The following is a 20,630-nucleotide window of genomic DNA, read 5'->3' as shown; positions in this document are numbered from 1 at the left end:
AAGAGAACCATGAAGGTYGGACTAAAATTTGTCACACAGAATACTGGCAGAGATCAAGACATTAGAAAATCTTTAATTTACATRTAAAGTTAGATTATTTGGACCTCCCAACAGAGGACATGGACTCAGCCACTGGACTGTCTGATAAATTAGATATTTGTGTAACAGTCAATGCCCTAAGATGCCTTGAAATAATGAATAATATATTMAAGAAATCTGCTCACCCTAGACTCTGTGTGATGTTTCCATGTTCACCTTGTGGAAGCATAGTCACKTCAGCTGCCTCTCACAGTCCAAAATCACTGTTTGGTTAATTGATCTCAGAGATGGGTTGTTTCTGTAATGTGCTAATAAATTGACTCATGACCTGTTCAGAGGATACCCCAAATCTGGACTGATGACAGCTGGAGGTACATAGACAATATAGGTGTGGATGTTTTAGGTAAATACATTTCTTCTAAAATTTCACAAGGAAGTTTTAGTTGGTATTTTGACTTTTATAAGATTTAATTAATTGAAGACTGTGAGAAATGGTGGTGAACCAAAAAAAAGGAGGTGAGTTCAATAAGAAACTGCAGCAGGAAGTTGGAAAATTTAAAGGCCACAGACTGACCTTTAAGAAGTAAGACCAAACTGCTCTGCATAAATCAGTTTACAGATGAATCAGATTCATTTTTTCATAATTGGATTAAAGAGATGATTAAAATTCAGCACAAATGAAAAACACAGGCTATCAGAATTATAAGAGTCTATTTTGACATGTTTGCAGGAAAAGTGTTAAACATAAGTGCTAAACTTTGCATAGTTTTTTTGGCATAAATGGCTTTCCATATTTTACACATGTAACATAATGGAAAATTAAATTATAGAGGGCACGCAGTACTTCCTCTGTGTCAGCGTGAGTGAATGAAACTCAACACATCACAGATGTTGAGATATCGTCCACCCCCACRCAGTTCAAAGGTTTAAGTGCGAGAGGAAGCATTTCCATAGTCGCTACACCATAAATACTCTACTTTAAAAGCTGCAGAAGCTATTTGTTTATTTTTTTATTTCTATAAAAGATGAACTCAWTCAGATTTTTCAAACAAGTACATTGGAAAGCTGTTTGCTATTCGGTTTAAGTAAACTTGCACAACAACTTATTATTCCTTGAATTGTCTGCAGCTTAGCGGCTGCWCTAGCTAATATTTGTCTTCCAAGTTGGTTTAAAACTTGAACTTCCATTCCTTCCAGATGACTCATTTTGGAAAGCAGATCTCTTTCATCTGTAAATGACCAAGTTAGAAAAATAACCGTCCTTATCAGCTGAAGAGACACACACAGCCCCGCAGCTTTTGAAACAGATGAGCAGAATGATTCATTTATCGTCATTACCCCTTTGCTCTGGTATTAAAAGCATTATCTTTTTAAATTAATGTAACTCTTTTGTATTCCCCTCATTAATTCAAATAGTTTTTGTATGTTGTAATATTAGTTTTTATGATTCCTTGTTACACGTGGAACACTTTATTTTGTTGAAATGATGCCTTTTTAGGAAGAGAGAGTCAGTTGAGGTCTTTATGGAGTTAATAGTGTCTCTCTATGACATTAATCACCACTGCCTGGGTGAAATCAGTAAGGTTTATTTTTAGTGTAAATGAGCAAGCTGGCCATTTTTCTGCAGATGTTTTGAACTTGCTCCATTCTTCAAGTGAATGTTTATATATGCAAAGCAATTTAGGTACATTTTCGTAGAGGACCACCTGTAATGATATCCAATGCTGAGTTAAGCCAAAAGTGTGTTAGCCTCATCTAGGTTGTGTGATTAAAYAACAATAAGTTCCAGAAATGTGTTTCTTTATTGTTTTAACTCACATGGTGACTGCAGTTAAGATCCACGTRGCAACATGAACAATCATCAATCCTCATTTTGAGGTTCAAAGAAGAATTTTAAGAATTTGTGTGAATTTGAGAATATTGCTTCTCCTATATGAGTAGATTTTTGATACTATGTTTATTAAAAACAATTAATTCTAATAATTGCTTCATAAAGTGATGTTTTTCAGTTGTACACATAATAAAGTTCGAGTAATATAATGTATAATATTAACTTCTACTGCCCCCTTGTGGTATTATCAATACATGTATTTATTTACTGCAATTAATCACAAATTCATTAGAGCAGTAATTTCCTAAGTTTGGGGTTTTCAGCTCCTACCTAGAAATTAAACAAAATAACAAAAATAACTATAATAAAGTCTTTATGCCATAGTCTACAAAAAAGAAAAAAACACTTTTGTCTTTGTTTTCTTGTTTTTTTTTAGGATTTATAYAACTTGMAAATTAGACCAAATATCAATATGTCAACAGGCTGTTGAAGAGAATCTCACATGATTCATACAATATCCCAAGCAGAGGACTTTAAGTCTCTTGGTGTGTTGTTCATRAAATGGACAGACAGATAGGGCCTGCAGCAGTAATGCAGCTGCTGCTCCAGTCTGTCGATGTGAAGAAACAAAGAGCTGAACCAAAAAGCAAAGGCAAGACAAGAAAAGTTGATTTGTGTAGCTCATTTTAGAAGCAAGAAAATTCAAAGTGCTTCGCATGATAAAGCTCTCAGTTTACATTTCCGTGAGCTATGGTCATGACAGTTKAATCATTGCCAAAAGAGCAACATCCCAGATTTTTTTATTTTGTAGCATCAACCATCTTCTGCATCATTGGCTGTTGAAGCAGCAGCGTATCTTCCTCTGAGAGGCAGCGGTTMGACAAACTCATCAGGATGTCCGGCTCTGTCCTAGATGCTCCCTCGACCCAGTGCAGGTGATGGGAGACAGGACGACTCTAAAATAACATCTCTGATGTCTCCCACCTCATGCATGAAGCTGTTGCTGAACTGAAGGGCTCCTTCAGTGACAGACTGCGGCATCCTAGGTGCACAAGGAAGCGTTCCAGGAGATCCTTCCTCTCAAGCAGCTTTTAGACTCATTAACCATCACTGCCCTTTCAAATAATTTGAAAGGAGGCAGTAGATGTGGTTTTGGTATCTGATCAGGATGCCTCCWGGTGCTTCCCTTTGGAGTCGGGGAAGACCCAGAATTTGTTGGAGCAACTACCTTGTCAAGCCTGGGAGCRCCTTGGGATACCTCCAGTATTGTGAGTGCGTGTATTTGTGTGCATGGATGGATGGATGGACGGATGGATGGATGGACATGTGTAAACCTTGTAACCCTCCAGTGATGTTCAATATCCAACAGCAATACTGCACCAAACTTCAGCAAAGTAGTTAAGATGTGTAATATTTGTCACCAACTTTCTTCTTATTGTTTCCAGGCTTTTTATTACATAACACTAAAATATTTTCAGACAAAAACTCAATTTGCTTGCCGACATTTTCTGTAACTAAATTATGAAAATCTATTTCTATATTTCTACAATATTGTCTGTGCTGAATTGTTGTCAGTATGATTATGAACGACYACTTCTTTGTTTCCACCAAACCAAACACCAACAAGTGTGATCATCACATTCCTCCAAGAAAGTTTTAATTCAGCCAAAAACAGTTTTAAGATATTTAAGTGTTTTCTTCCTGTTTCATACTTGTATTTATGGTTCATTTAAAGGGGAGTTTTGTGTAGGGAACATTGTTTCATCTCAATTTCAGTGTTCATCAATGGACACTGCCTTTAAAATCTGTTTTATAACATTTTCCTGGTGATGRGGTTAGTCAGTCTAACCTCATCACCAGGTTAGACAGATTCATTTTTAAACAAGAAATGGTGATTGTCACAAGAGTTACGGATGTTCTTCATTCTTTGTCTAAACCAAGGTTTCTTCTTCTCTCCTCTTCATGTTACTGTTTACACTCTGGGTTTCTGGTTGACTGGAGGATGAAGTAGGCTGGGGTTCATCCTGACTTTCATCACAACCAGAGTGAAAACCTTGATCTGGAAGGCAGAATATTAATGTAAAATGAATGGATTTTTCAGACAAAAATGACAGAAAATGAAATGAATCAAAGCTGGTATTGGTATTAGCATACTTTTTTTAATTTTGTTTGTTTGCCATGAAGGTATTGCCATACTGAGCCACTGGGTCATTTTCTTAGAGACCCTGTCTGGAACTGTGAATGGGACACAAATGAAACAACAAATTAATCTTCATAAAAACATGTAGGAGGACCATATTTCAGAAGTTGAAGGTGCATCAACACAAAAGGTAAACAGAGCATAAATATATTGTAACAAATACTGGAAAGAATTCATATGAATTTAGATCACTTTATATCCTAATRAATTACAGGTCAGCACTGTTTTAAAAAAAAGGCGAATAGTACGTACTCTTTGACAAATCAGAGGTGACTTTTGAGGCTGTTACATTTTCCTGCACATGTTCTTGGGATGGTTCATCCATAACTGTTGCAGTTTCCGCCTGCAATGCAAATCTTTCCAAAAGGTGATCCATAAGATCCTGGGCATGCTCTGGCTTAGTTCTGATGGCCAATTGCAGTGGAGGTTGCCCAACAGAGATCTTCAGCAACGTAAGGCTTCTGAGGAACCAGAACCCCGTAGAAGTACATTACACTCTCCTACCAGATACTTGCACTTTAAGTAATATTTCGCCAAACTATTAAACTTAACTTAAATAATGACACTGTGTTCCAATTTGTTCAAGTAAATCCAACCAAATATTTAAAACAAAAATGTAAAAGTTTTAGGCTTTACCTGTCTTTGAAATGTCGATAAACCCAAAAGAGCACAACCAGAACAACCAAAATCACGAATAAAACCAGGAGTGATATGAAGAGGATGTCAACTGACGTCTGATGGACCATGGCAATGCTGATCCCTGAAATGTAGAGGACAGTGACACGTTTTTTTTTTTTTTTTTACTGATTAACTGTTTTAAGCATAAAGGTGGGAAAAAAACAGTTGATTTTTGAAACAGTGGAGACAAAACAATGTTAATTTTCTGTTATCCTACAATTACTGGCTTTACTTTCTAATTAAAAAGCTCAAACACTTATATAGCTATTGATTTGTGTTCTCTATAAGCATAGAGAACATGCTTATAGAGATTTGTGTTTTCTGTAAGCATAGAGAACACAAATCAATAGCAAATCAATGCTTATAGGGAACACAAATCAAATTTTTCTGAGCTCAATGAAATGAGGTCAAAAAAMTTTGAGCAACTATCAGAATTTCCCACTTGAAGTCTGTTTAAGTTAATCCTTATAGAAAATGACATAAAACAAATTAAAAATACTTGCTTTTTCCTGCTACTCTCTTCCCTTGTTTGTTAATTACCACTAAACAAAAGCCGTGMCCCTTTCATTTGAATTTAAAAGTAAACATTCTGTTAGAATTTCTTTAACTAAATACAGAATTTGATTYAGTTTTAAGATTTACTACTACAACAAAAACAAGAGTTWTTGATGCAATTTTTTATCATTTCTAGACAGAGAATTAACACTAATTAATATTCATAATGTGCGTGTAGCTTTTTATAACTTTCTGCCCAAATAAATAGCTATGATGTTGCAGAAAAACGGTTAGTGTTGCTCATACAAGTTCTATCAGATGGTGTAAATGGCTCGTATTTGATATTACTTCTTCTGTCAGCTGTTTGCCATATTTACTGCAAATTTTACTCCTGATTGTTCCGGCGGTTTCTTGGGATGACTCCTCTCCCGAAAACTTTGGATGCCAAGATGTTGAGGTTTATTTGAAGAAATACAGGCAGAGCTGAACACTCTGAAACTTTGTGTCATCAGATAATCTGGATTCAGCCTATTCAAGATGTCTGATCAATCTTTGTGGTTTCAATAAATGCTTCTGTTTGCAATGTAAAACATTATACAGTTATTTATATAAAAATGAAACTCTTTTAAACATTCAATACCTTCTTATWGACTAATTTTCTATGCTGTTTTGCAACCTATTTTGTCCAGGAAAGCTCAATGCTTACTATACCCTTACAATTAATTATGTTGATTGCTRTGGCCTGTAGRTAATTGCCTGTAGATTAAGTTAATTGTAATCAGTGCAGCTGATTTGACTTTTCAATGAAACTATTTTATAATATAAGCAGATTCTTACTATTTTAAAAGAATGAGTTTGCTTTTTATGTAATATTTACATGCTCTATATTATCTATGAGATTATACAATATGCAGAAGTGTGTAATAAGGAAAAGTTGCATCGCAGCTTTAGTTGTTAAAAAAATAGAGGACAAGAGGATGTGGATATTATTAAGTCCAAAAGAGGGCAGCAGTGAGTAAACATAGGAAAGAACAGAAATCAGTAGGATTGGTAGAATATTTTAATCGTGTCAGGACAAGACAGAAATACTTTACAACATAAWCATTAATAATTCAAGGCCAGTGTACAAAAACATTCATCAGTGTTGTTCCAACAAAGCACCATTAAACAATTACTGTTGTAAAAGATGTGTAGTTTACATAAAATATCAGAGATGAATACATATATCCTAATTTAAATGTATGAACAACAGGTTGGCACCATAGTGATATAAATAAGATTTTCAATTTAGCAAATTTTTTTTTTAAACTGCACACACAGAGGTAATAAAATAAAAAGTAGTCAAAAATTTAATCAGTGCAATAACCAGATGCATCTGCGTTAGTTCAGGAAACATTATTTGTGTTTTCRTTGTTATTGATCTCCATCCTGCTGATCAGTTCAGTCACCAGCTGCTGCACGGTTTGAGAGCGCAACCGGCCGACTTCCAGGACGCCCTCGTGGTTCACGCTTTCAGTGTCCTCATAGCTCTTTACCACCTGCCATGGAGACCAATTCATCAGTCATCCAAGCAAAGATCCAGAGACCACTACCATTCCMTAAGTTACCACATTCTTTATTAGTTACAGACTTATGAAATAAAGCTGAAAAATAAGAGTTGTGATTGTTTTCTATCTGTATTTGTGATTGTTGTCATACCTTATTTGTGATCAGAGAAAGTCCAAAGACTCTTAGACCACAGTGAGTTGCCACGACGACCTCAGGTGCTGTACTCATACCTGAAATAACAATACATTACAGGGGTAGTTTAGAACAATGCTATTAATAAATTGAAAAATCTAAAAYGTCCCACTTCCTATTCACCCTCTACTTCAATTAGCCTCATGAACTCATTTTGTTCATTCATGCCTATTCATAGTTTCAGTCACACCAAATACTGCTGCCCAMATAATATAATTTGCTGATGTCTGTTGTAACCCTGCACACCAATCGTTTTACAGAGTACATTCTATAAGGAGATTCTGCTTGAAAATGTGTTCATTTGCTTTTAATTTAAATGCAAGCAACCAGTTAGTCTACTTGTTAGCAGAGTAGTTTTTTTATTTTTTAAATTAAGCTCTCCTAGTAAACTATGCCTTCATTTTAGTCTACAACCAAGCATCTAAACAACCAGTGATGGGAAAAAAAAKAATGAATTCAGATATGTAGATCTGTCAATTCAGATCACATACTAACTTTAGCTTTTGTACATAGGTGTCAACTTTCTATTGACTGAACATGAAAAAAAAGAATAGAATAAAACAATTAGAAAATCTTCTATCTGGGCCAAACTAAGTGAAAATGTTCCTCCTGGTGCATTGAAGCGTCCATCAAAAACTGCAGCTGCACAACACGTTAAATCAGACTTTACAGTGAGCATTATGCATTAAAGATACATTAGTTGGGAAAAAATATTTTCAACTGTGAAAGGATTTTTAAATGAAGCTCCTGCAACTTTTTCCTCAGCCGTGCAACTGAAAATTTTCTTTCATTAGAGACTCACAAGAACCCTTTGCTCTTATCCTTCACAACAGGAATAAATTGGATGTGCAAACTCTAGCCTGAGCACAAAAATGTAGAATTGGAGCCAAGAATGAGGAGGAATGATCATAATGAGACTTTGCACATTTCTAGTGCCTTAGTGCATCATACCGACTGCGTCCACTCCCAGTCGATGCAGCAGTTTGGCCTCAGCGATGGTTTCAAAGTTGGGTCCACCCACCATGGCATATACACCTTCCTGCACAAGGCTAGAAACACCCATCTGCTTGGCAAGCTCCATCACAAGGCTACGCAGCCCTTTGTCATAGCAACCTGACATAGCTGGAAAGCGTGGCCCAAACCTGCAACAACAATTTATTGGCATCGTTGACATGTAAAGGAAAACTTTTATTCACCACTGTGAGGACAGTAAAATACCACCACAAGAATCATGCAGAAATTAAATTACTTTTCATCGTTGGGCCCACACAGTGGGTTCAGACCGACCAGCCCAGGGAAGTTGATGTGGTCCTTGATGATCATGATGTCACCAGGACGTAGGCCATCAGCCAACGAGCCTGCAGCATTTGTCACAATAAGTGTCTCCACTCCCATCAGCTTGAAGACTCGAATTGGAAAGGTCGTCTGATGGAAAGACAGTCATGTATTTCTATTTTAGCTATGCTTACTTGGATAGTATGTTACCGAGTGCAAAGATTGGCAGCCACTTGAACATGTTGTACATTGGGAAGCTTTGGGCATGTAAGAAATTTGGTGAGGCCATTGACTGTTCAGGATGAAGACACAAATCTGTTGCCTCTTTTCTTTTTTGCGATGAGTTGCTTTTTCTGTAAACTACAACATTTTTTTTTTTTTTAGCTTTTTTGTTCTCTTCAAAATGCATTTTGCATGTAGAGCATAAAGTTTGTCTCCTGTGACCAGAAGATCTTCTTTCACATGTTTGTTGTGTCCCCTAAATAGCTTGAGCAAACCACAAGTGAAATAAATACTAATTATTAAAAAGATGAGTTTTACAGTGCTTTCTGTTGAGTGGTTTTACAGTAAAGGTAGTTAAATATATGCAAGCTGCATATTAATTCTTTAGTTATTTGCCACAAATTATATATATGCATTGCTATTAATTTTATTTATTTTGAGCATGCCTTTTTTTCTGCACAAATTAACTTTACACAGTTTTGTTATGGTTTGTCAGGCGATGCAGGATTTTCACTTAGGAAGATAAAACTCTAACTGTAGGTCTCCTGATAGTCACACAACCCTGTTTCGTAGCTAACATTTAAGCATACAAAGGATATTTTTAGTGAAAGTTTTTATTTTGAATCTGTTTTTTTGTTTTTGGGTGGGGTGGGGGTTTCTTTGCAAAGGGCATTTCACAGGATGCCACCTAAAGGAGAGTCAGGCAGTCTCCGTGTAACACACAGCAGAGAGCACGTTTGTATGAATGGGTGTTCTACAGAAGGAAACAAAGGCAGCATTGAACAGTTGACTAAAAGGCTGCATGTGACCAAACCCAAGCATGACTATGTCTCACACACACACGCATCCAAGAGACTACAGGTTAGCTTGTAGCATGCTGGTTATTATGTAAACTTTGCCCAGGGTTGCTGGGCTGAGATATTTTTTAGCCAACCACTTATGTGAGAATGTTTTGTGGTGGATGTGGCTATAGTTGTGAAGACATGTTTTATTTAATCCATATGTTTATGTGATGTGTTGTTTTGTCTGTGTATAAATGTATGGACTGTAATGCAGAACACCTGGACAATATTTAACTCTGCCTGTTCACGAACATATATGTCTTTAGGCTTAGTTTTGTGTTTTCTTACGGTTTGATTTTCAACCAACTTCCACACACATTTATTCAAATTCCATATGGAAACACACACATGGATGAGTTAGGTTTTTAAAAGCCAAAATCACAAGACACATCCAAGTTTATGCTCACTGGTTGTTTAGATATTTAAGTCTCTGATTTATTCGGTCATTGTACTTTTGTTTTGCTTAAACGTAGATGTAACTTTAGTTATTTTTGTGTATCCTTTTAAAAAGTTTGACATTTGGAATAACAATTAGTACACCTGAAATATCTGTGTGAATACCTTGAGGAGTGAATGTCCCTCGTACATGTGGAAGCGGCCCTGCATGCAAACACATGACTTCTCCTTCAACTCCCCAAAAACCAGCCGACCTGCGTGACCTTGTACTGTAACAAAAATAAACACAGTGAGAACATTAACTTTCTTGCTTTCATTGTGCACATTCACAGAATACAGTTGCTTATAATGACAATTACACATAAGAGACATTTCTGACTATAATTTTGCAGGGCTGATGGATAACTGAAAATAGTCTAATGTAAAACAACACACTGATCAATACCTAAAAATTAAAATAAGGCATAAATTGAGCAATTGGTTATAGTTTTCATACTTCAATTTGAGCTTCAGTTACTTAAATATATGAATAAAAAGAATCTGAAATTTTTTTTTTGCAATATTCATCTTATTAAATGTCTGTCTAAAGGCCTTATGATCTTATGTACAAATGAAAATATAAAGTTTTGCTATGCTGTTATTTTAATATACAATATTAGTGACATGAATCTATTTGTAAAAATATCAAACAGTATTTTTAAAGATTTGAATTCATAAAAGCATGTAATCATAAATGACCTGTGCTCTGGGGAAACCCTGGTATGTCAGAGTAATCAAAGGAGTCTTGACATTTAAGGGTATCAGCAAGCATGCCCAGTCCAGAGCCGCAAATAATTGCCACTATGGGACGATGCTTTGTATGAGACATCAGCCAATCGGAAGTCTTCTGATATTCATCGTGACTGCAGGGAAATAAATAGCGCAATATCACCCACAAAAATGTAATATTCTTAGTTGTGATGTTATGACCTTAGAAGCATCTTCATGATTGCACAGAAGCAACTAAACTAAAAAGACCTCTAATGTTAGTACATTAGTACTTTTCATGTGTTAAAACAAAATACATTTCTTTAAATATCTGAAAATGGCACACTGTTGACAATGTTATTAACATTTTCAAGCTATTTAACAACAATATCACTTTACAAAACTTTACCGAACATCAGAAATGGTGTTAAAACCTTTTCCCTTACCTGATCTGTTCTTTGCTGTGCATGATAAATGAAGGAGGAAGACCGTACTACTTCCAGATGTGTGTGTGTGTGTGTGTATGTGTGTGTCTGTGTGGTTGTGTGACAGATGAAGAGAGTGTGGTAAGCAGATGCTGATCAGCTTACATATTCACTGGTCACATGCGTCTGATTGGTTCAGAACTTGCTCATTCATCAGAAGCAGCCAATAGCATTACAGTTGGAGTAAAATAGCAATTGTGTAGATTCCTCACATTTTTCTTTCTTTTTTTGGTTGTGCAACGAGCTTTTGGTTCACATAACTCCTAGGATTATTGAGAGATTCTTTTCCCTGTTTCTCAACTGCTAGAGTACAAACTGGGAGCCTGACATAATCTGGGTGTGTATGAGAGAAAAGGAAAGTAAAGCTTTCTGTACATATCTGTAAAAGTGCAAGTGCAAGTATTTTACTTACCCTATAATAATAAACACGAAATTATAGAGATAATGATTCAATCTTTTAATAAAGCTACTCTCTTGTGTGTACTTATTTTTTTTAAGTATGATGCTCTTGCTATAGTGTAGATTTTTGATATAGGTAATATGGTTTTCTGTTGGTCCAGAGCAGGATTTCCTTTGAGATAATGCATTCAGTGAAAATAATAAAAAAATTTATTGATTTGCCATTTGCTACATGAACAAGTTTTCTTTTGCTTTTACAGTCAGTAAAAATGTTCACCCTTAGTAATGTACTCAATAGAGCTGATTAAGCTAATTTATGACTTGAATCTTATGATTCTGGATCATATTTTACAGTCTGCAGAAACTCCTGAAAAGGTTATAAAAAGACCAAAATAAAAAGTCAGTCCAGCCATATTTTGTTTGGTCACAATATGTCTACATATTCTCTACACATACATTTTTTCTAATTCTGAATCTTAATGTCCAAAATGTAAAACAAATGTAATTTAGCTTAATTTTCCTGAATGCTGAACTCATGTACTAATTTTTATTGTTTAAATAAAACATAAATGCTTTTAATCCAGACTCAAGAAGTCCAAGGCTGTGTCAGGTTAATGAGGAGCGGCTAGCAACTCATGATCGCTAATACACTTCACATGTTCCTCTGCTGCCGCTCTGATCAGATGCTGCTAATAAGGCTCATGTGAGCTTGATGGATGCTGAACAGAGATGGACTCGAACCAGTGGACAGCAAACAGAACCAGAAGGTTTATACCGTTTGGCAATGTCACTTTTAGCAAACAAAACCACATTCAGGAGAGCTAAGTATCAAACTCATCAAACTGGTCTCTGGAATCATCTTTGTTTTAACTTTAAGGGATGAACACAAAACTGCATGTAAATGATGCTGCATGTAAATGTGCATAACAGAAGCCATATGGACTCTAGTTAGCAGGTTAATGAAAAGAGGAATGTAGATGGTTAGACACTCAGACATGTTTTACCATATTAGTATTACAATTATTTTCAAAGACATTTGAATCTTTGTAGCTACATGCATTGCAAAAGCCATTTAATTTTATTTACTTTATTTAGGACAACGCATATAAATCAACATGTCAGCAGCAAGCATCAATCTAAATATGTTAGAGCTAACACACCAGCTAATTTTCATTTGCTGTCCGAAAGTAGTTAAGAACAAGGCGTATCCCACGAAACAAAAAGCAGGGAATAATGGAAACATCACCACCAATGTAACACATAACACAAACAACATGAAGAATAAAAATAAGAGCTGGTAAAATGCAAGATGGGATCTTCTAATAGAGAATAGTTGTCAGAATAAAAGGTGAGTTTATACTCTGGAGGTCAYACTTTTTACTTTCCCTCAACTTTCCAAAATTATGCATGAAGACATGACTCTTCAAGCAGGAACACTTCCATAGGTAGTTCTGTTGTCAAGGCTTTTTTAATAGCAGTAAAGAGCTGACTGCAAGTATACACTGCATACAACGGGGTTAACCTGTTGTGACCACTGATTTGTGCTTCTCAGTGTTTAATGCTCTGCTGAATGCTCACCATTACTGCATACCTTCACTTGGGCAGAATGTCAGAAATGTGCTCTCGTTCATTTAAACGTCTTTTAGATATCTGGCATTCTTGGCCATATATGACATACAGACGTTACTTCTGTGTTTTTCATTGTAGCTATTTAGGCTGCGGGGCACAACAATGTTTTAAAAAGCTTATTGTTACATATGTTGTACTTTACACAAAACATAGTTCTTGTGAATATAAAGGAGTGACTTTCCTGACACTATTTATATATCATTAACTAACATGGGGAGTAATGTGATGTAATAGATATTGATCAATGCAGGGTCTGTATCCATATCAGTAAACCATTCATCTGACTGAAATGTCTCAAAAACTGCTGGATGATGTTTTATCGTTGGGTAAATCTAGTTTTTTCCAACAGATTTAGTGTATGAGAGGTATTGATGGTTTTAAAGTGAAATGTCTCGACAAATCCACAACTGATAACCATAAAAATTGCATAAAGTCACACTTTTTTTTACCCAGTGCCACCATCAGGGCAAATCATGTATCTGTTAAAAGTTTTGACGTATAACCAAATAAAAAAACTCTTCCAAACCCAGTCACCAATAAGTCATCTGCAATCTTGAAGTGAAACATAAACATCTCTTTATGTAKRCTGCTGATTCATACATTTTACAGATTATTTTGTGAAACCTCAAAAAACYTTTTAAATTTGTCTCTTTTACAGTCATGCATCACTTTATAAGAYAGTGAAATAAAACTTCAAACATGTAAAAAGAACTAATGTGAAAAAATCYATGTTGACTTCCTTTACTATTGACGAAAGTGCTTTCTGAGGCATAAGTAMATTTCATACATACGATTCAATGCACCCCCAAGTTTTAAATTATATCTGCATTATCATGCAGATATAATTTGATGGATACTCTCAACAAGGAGAGTATCCACCATCTGGATACTCTCCTTGTTTTTCAAGGAATTAACTGACGGATATGGAGGTATGATGGAGACATGGTGGTATTTTTTACTATTTCAGATAAACTGTACTCATGTTGGAGTACAACTAGATCACGTTTTTCCTATCAAGAGTTTAAAGTTACTAGCATTGAGAGCATCATCAGGAAGAGAAATTGTATAATCTGGTGTTCACGTGTCTCCTCGTGTTTGGATTTCTGACAAGATTTTTTTAACTCCCTACCACATTGTCAGTGATTTGATTTTGAAAATTCCTAAAATCACAAATAAATCCTTTGGAACAACATAAAATTTATTAAAAAAAAAAAAAAGTTGGGKGGGAAAACTAATCATGAACATATAATGTGTCATCTTGTGAGGGTCATAAAGCAAGGTCACGCACAAAGCTCAGGTCTGGACACAATCATGTGAGGCAAAATCTGGAGTTCATCCAAATTATCTCTCGGGTGAGTGTTTGCTAGGAAAGAAATCTAGTGATTAACACTAATCAGACACTAATCAGAGAGGTGCTGTAGACCCTAAGGTGATGGTTTGGTCACGGGAAGTTAAGAGAGACTTAGGAGCATCGAGTTCCTTCCTCCTGAACTAAATGGTTGTCCCATTTTGAATTTGGTTTCTCTAATCAACCAACTTGATTCTAATCTGGGGGAAAATATGAACTTCCTTTTGCAGGAGGTTCTCTACATTTTCATAACCATAACCAATCTTGTGGATCAATTTGCTAAGGACGTTCAGGTCTGCAGGCCACATTTGACTGAGATTTGTCCAGTTGACTTGAAGTTGGCAGAGCACAGGTTTGTTTGTCCAGTTGACACACCAGTCTTGAGCCAGTGGTCTGTCAACCAGAAGCTGGTGTTTGACTACTCTGTGATTTTTACCAATGCCTTTTTTGCCTTTCATGTATTGATCCATGTGTCTGCTTATCTTGGTTACCATGATGTCTGACAGGAGATTTTAATATGGAAATACAGGCTACTGACCAAAAGTGTGATGGATTGTTCCCTATTGGGGATCTTTCATTGTCAGGACTGTTCTKCCCTCAGTCAGCCATTCAAGGTGAGCTTCCTTCCTCTGCAGATGGTTTGTTTGTGCTGCTGATAGGAAACTCCTGCAAAGAAGACAGCTTCTTGAGCTAACATATGTGGATCTTGACCGGACCCTGCTCTAAGCATGCGTTTTAGCTGGTTCAGTGGTGAATAGCMAGTTTGTTCATCTGGCTTTTGTCTCCCTTATCTCTTACATTGGGTGGCTGTTTTACARTTTCTACAGTCTCAGGTATGGCATCTATTCATATTTCTTGGATCCCTTATTTTAAAGGTCCTTCACCTTTTGGAATACATAACAAAACAAACATATCTGTRCAAATGCTAATGGTTATTTGCTAATTTCTCAATACTCCAACACAGTATTGTGAAGCATTGTGAGCTGCCTAATAATTTCCACCACTCGTCTTGCCTAAAATACCACTGCTAAGGCCCTGCAGCTTGTTACAGATATTACATAAAAAGCCTTTTCGGCCAATGACTTGTGACTATCCTCCCAAAATCACAAGTCTGACTGCCTGCTGGCCTCTTTCAACTCCACCATAAATTTGCAGTTTCAGACCAGAGCAGTCTCTTACTGGCCTCCTCTGGAGTTAAACTGCATTCCATCTTCAGTTGTTACTGTAATATTTAAAACCAAATTAGACACTGTATGTGACTTCAGTAGATGTAATCCTGCTTGTATTATGCATTTGCAGCCAGGAGGTGAAGTTTCTTTTTTTAAGAGTAAACAAAGTAAGATGAAAATATTTGTCTTCACAGAAACATATTTAAGGTTATGTAAAATGAAGAAAATGTAAGCTGTAACTACATCATAAAAAAACATTTTTTCAGCATGACAATTTCCAATATGTCCCCAATCTGTGCAAGTTGTGAGGTGGATGGTACCTATCTTGGTGCCTAAACTGTGAATGGGTGAAGTGTAGGRTACAACRAGCCTCAGGTCCATCACAGGAGAGCAAATAAAACATGCATGCACAAACTGATGCTCAGCAACAACTTAGAGAAGTCAATTCCCCCAATATGCTTGTTTATGAAATTGTGGGAGAAAGTTGAAGCACCCTGAGAGAATTTACACATACACAGGAAGAACATGTGGTATTAATACTCTGAATATTGCAGGAACTGGTGATCTTATGTGGTTTACACATACACCCCCCTCTCAGATTTTATTAATAATGTATGCTAGTATAAAATAAGAAGATGCACAACTGTTGTGTGGATAAAACATCCCTCCTAGATGTCAAAACTATGTAGAAGACCATAATAATATGTGCTAATGCATCTTTACAAATACATAAGATTCCTCTAAGTTCTAAATGTTGCTCAGAACAGTTTACTGCAGACGAATTTGCTGGGTTTGTCTCCCTCTGGTGGTTGAATGTGGCTCCTCATGCATGTGAACAATCATGACACAGATGCCTTCTTATCAGCACCACATCAAACTTGATGAACAATAAACCAGYCAGATGCTGACATCACAGCCGAGTCTGAGGTTGTGATGTCAAGGTGTTGCGACTCGGTTAACACTCTGTCTTATCTCTCTGCACTTCTTCAATGTCTGATTGTCAGAATCAGGGATTCTCCACTGATCCGTCACCACTTTGGCGATTGTGTGTGTCTTACATCATGCTGACATTCTTCACAGATCTCAATGGCACGCACACACTCACACAGAAACACTTAGGAGCCAGCAGGTGTGAGATAACTGGGCTGGTTTAGAACAGAAACACTTTGCTGAAACATTCAGTGTGTTCAAAAGCGTCTCCTTGTCGGAGCCAGGTTTAAAGCTGTCTGAACACACTGAAACAGCTATTCAAAGCACTGCTTAATCAGGGCCTCAGTTAGCAATTMTGTGTTGTTGAGTATAACTGACATCAGATTTAGCACAATCTGGTGACTTTAGCAAGATAAATTTAAATCTTAGCATCATTGAACTTCAAACTTTTGTGCTTTTATTGATTAGGCTGCATTTAGGTGGGGTGAATTTATCATGAAATGAAAATTACTTTTACTGCTGTCTAGACGCGGATAGAAATGTTCAGAATATTAAKACCTCGRTRTTCTTCGGATATACTTTTAAGCCTTCTCATTTCCCATTGATGTTTTTAACTCCCTGAAGTTCCTTTTGCAAAAAGCTGTAATGCATCATTAAAAAAACAACAACTGTGAAATAAAGAGGAGAGGAAGTGATATATTTAGAAAAGTATTTCATTACTTTTAAGGACATGTTCTGTATACATTTTTGAAAGTTCAAAGTGTATTAAAGTAAAAACCTTCTGCAGCTGTTAATGCAACCATTTTAGATGTGACATCATGTCAGTATGAGGTCAACGCACACACAAGTCAACACTTCTGTAACTCTTCTGCAATCAGAGGCTGACTTCATCCTTCAAGCCTCAGTTTGTGTGTACGCGTGTGTGTGTGTGTGTGTGTGTTGGTCAGCGTTGCGTGTTGATTGCACCTCGTTACGGCAGAAAGCAGACGGATGGTGATGGAGGGAGTGCGTGTTTGTTTGTTTTGTTTGTTTCAGTCGGAGGCGGATGGGCAAATGTGTGTGTTTGCGTGCGTGTGTGTGTGTGTGTCTGCATGTGCGTAGGATATTGCCTCAAGTTGCATTTGATGGTTGCACAGGAGAGCAACAAAACCATGGACACAGACTCACAAAAACACATTTTAACACAGCTACATCAAAAAGATGAATGTTAACCGTTTTCATGATATTGACATTGTTTTGGTTTGTAACACATCAAACTTTCTTTTTTGCTGTCATGACAATACACTTTACTGTTTAAAATTTAGACAGGTAAAGCATTTTATTCACAACTCATTTTAGTGTTAAATTCACTTTGTGAAAGAATTTCACTTAAAATAATTGAAAAATTGAAATGAAAAATGAGAAGTCCAGCTGTGTGTCAGTTGCAAAATATTAATCTTTTGTTTGTCGGAGGAAGGGAGAAAATGAGTTCAAGCATTCTTGCATGAATGGCACCCTGTGATGCCACTCCTGCCGCGCGACACACAACCAGGCCTTTRSCMMMMYYCCMAARGRRRAWTWAARSMWYMRKWAAMMWYSSCMWYSKKGKKKWRSMMMAMYKKWAMWTTTTTTTTTTMTTTKSCYTKKKGGSMMSSMAMYWWWWWRSCCMWWWYMWKGKTWAAWKKYMWKSYKRMYWTTKKYMRSMWKRMMWTYMWYMRSMWTTTTTYYTYMRSCYWMYTTKGSYKSYTTTTTTATGTCAGGACACTRTTATTAAAAACAGAATATTAACTTTTACAAAATAAATCTAAATTCACTGATGTATAAATTATGGTACGATTTGTTCTAAGCTTAGTATTTTCATGCTGAATCAATTTGGCTTTAGATTTCCAAAACTCTGATTAACTAAGTGACTGGTCCCTCATTTTCTAAAGCAACATTAAGRTAAAATTTGTACTTTTGCGTATGTGTGTCTATTTTATYGATCAAATACTTTGTTTCAGATGTTCTTTTACTTTTTCTTCAAAGAACTTTTTCTTTTGACTGTAAATATTTTTTCAACAATATTTGCAGATCTTATGGAATACTGGCCATTTTTTCTTCAGTTGCATTTCAATGCAAAAGCCCCATTTATGACAAACTGTGATGTATCACATACGCTCACATTTGTCTGTTAGACTTGTTGTCTAACAGAAGCAGCATTACACGTTTCTCAGGAATCTGAGGTACTTCAGCTCATCTGTTAGATCAGACGAGCAAAGACGGGATGCTGGTTCATYCCTTCCTAGAAATACTTTTGATAGATGCTCACCATCGCTGATCAAGAACAACACACAAGCGCTAGAGTTTTGGGACATGTTCTGATTCAGATGTCAAACCATCACAATTTAACTATTGATAAACTGATTCAAACTYTTATGCATTTTGTTATTATATTAAGGCCACAATCTTCAGTTGCTGCCGAATCTAACTCTTTATGTTSAACCTTGACTGGACAAGTGACACACTGATTGCTTCACTTTTAGCACTCAGGCAGTTTATTTTTTTGTGCGGATAAGTTCAAACCTGCTAAAATGATTGATCCTGTCACTTACTTGCGACATTTCACASTTCAKATGTTTGAAGTAATCAGGTCAAGTCTGGAAGCCTGATTGCACTTACTGCTTGCAACTTTTATTAGGATGTTTTCCACTAAACTCGGTTTTCTTCCATCYATCAGACTTGCACACAACTCATAAAAGTCCCCTGCTAAATGTTATTTCAATCAAGTAAATTTTTTATAACCATATATTGATAAATAAAACATGGGGAAACATTGCAAATGAAGACCTGCTTCCACGGCATTAAATCACTCTAAACAGAAATGAAATTATAATAAAACACACACAAAGCGAGTCTGCTTTAAAAATACATCCTCACCAGAGATTCACCGCAGCGGCTCTCTCGTGGAAGCAGCAGTGCCTTAATCTTGATCATTAAAATAAACATCAAGCCCCCGTCTTGGCTGTTATTCATCCAGCGATCATGTTTTACTTTGGTAAATGAGCGAGAGACCTGATGGTCCCATGGGAGGAAGAGTCAGACTCCTAATTAGCTTCTGATGCAACACACCTGAGAAGCGTGTGAGACRCTTTGCAGAGCTTCATTCGGTCGATTTAATGTCTCAGACAAACTTGACTGGAGCGCAGGCATTTCTTTGTATTTTCTTTTATAACATGAAACTTGAACACGTTGCGTTTTAGGTTATGAKGCTATATGTTCCCMTTCATGTTTGTCTTTACTTCTTGAAAACTTTRCCTTATATCATCACTTAACTTAAAAGAAATTGGTAGATCTTCAACCTTCACTTAGTTTTCATTAAATGCAAATTTTTAAAAATGTGTTTGACTTGCTGAGAAAGCAGAATGCTGTAAAACTGTATATAATGGTAACAGATTTGTCTGTAAGATGTAGTTAATAGTGTATTAGACATAAATATGATGCAGTCTGATAGTATTTATCCTTACAGGTTCTTTTATGTTAGGTTTTCTTTCTCTATGAAATGTTTCAGATTATTAAAAAAATTTATATCATAAAAACGATCTGAAAGGGAAAAAAAAACGGTATTAACTCAGGTATTTAATAAAGGATGTGAAAAAAACGGTTGCTCCCTAAACTTAATAACTGGCTAAACTGTTGGTTGCGATAACTGGCAATGAATCTTTTAAATCACTGTGGAGGAATTTTGGTGAAATAGCTTTTGCAGCATTGTCTTAACTCAGTCATATTGGACAGTCTTCTAAAAAACATCAGATTTAAGGTCTTAGTTTCATTTCTTTTAGCCATTCACAGGTGAACTTGTTGGAGTACTTCAAATAATTATCCTCCTGCATAARCCGACTTGAGATTAAGAGCATGAACTGATGGTCAGACTTTTTCCTTCTTCAATATATTTTTAAACCTCTGGTTTAAGTTTCTCTTTAATTAAGAGGTTCAATTAAGCTACAGAGCTAGACCTGAACATCTATAATCATGTTTTTCAGAGTATTATTTATTTTACAGTATGCACCGCAAGCTGTCACATTACTAAGCAAAACAAAACAAAACAAAACAAAACCAAACAAAATAATATTTTATCCATGTGTTAAAAGTTGAGTTTGTTTAACTTAAATTTTCCATCACAATTTAACTATTGATAAACCGATTCAAACTCTTATGCATTCCTATTTTTGGAAATATACTTGATTGGC

General features: G+C 36.1%; 1 protein-coding gene across 2 annotated transcripts; it reads right to left on the bottom strand.

Annotated features, from left to right (window-relative positions):
• Positions 1–6,285: 6,285 nt before the first annotated feature.
• pnp4a (purine nucleoside phosphorylase 4a) lies at positions 6,286–19,416 on the bottom strand. 2 transcript variants are annotated; one of them, XM_008409143.1, is made up of 7 exons: positions 19,321–19,416; positions 10,457–10,620; positions 9,884–9,987; positions 8,233–8,408; positions 7,935–8,125; positions 6,942–7,021; positions 6,286–6,781 (listed from the first exon to the last, which is right to left on the bottom strand). In XM_008409143.1, exons 2-7 carry the CDS (start codon positions 10,584–10,586, stop codon positions 6,629–6,631), a joined length of 834 nt encoding a protein of 277 aa, XP_008407365.1. In that variant the 5' UTR covers positions 10,587–10,620; positions 19,321–19,416; the 3' UTR covers positions 6,286–6,628. The 2 variants fall into 2 exon arrangements, with proteins under 2 accessions (XP_008407365.1, XP_008407364.1); XM_008409142.1 differs by lacking the exon at positions 19,321–19,416 and adding an exon at positions 10,912–11,018.
• Between the last annotated feature and the right edge of the window lie 1,214 nt (positions 19,417–20,630).

Source organism: Poecilia reticulata, linkage group LG5 (assembly GCF_000633615.1).
Source record: "Poecilia reticulata strain Guanapo linkage group LG5, Guppy_female_1.0+MT, whole genome shotgun sequence".
NCBI lineage: Eukaryota > Metazoa > Chordata > Actinopteri > Cyprinodontiformes > Poeciliidae > Poecilia > Poecilia reticulata.
This window is presented reverse-complemented; position numbering and strand designations above follow the sequence as displayed.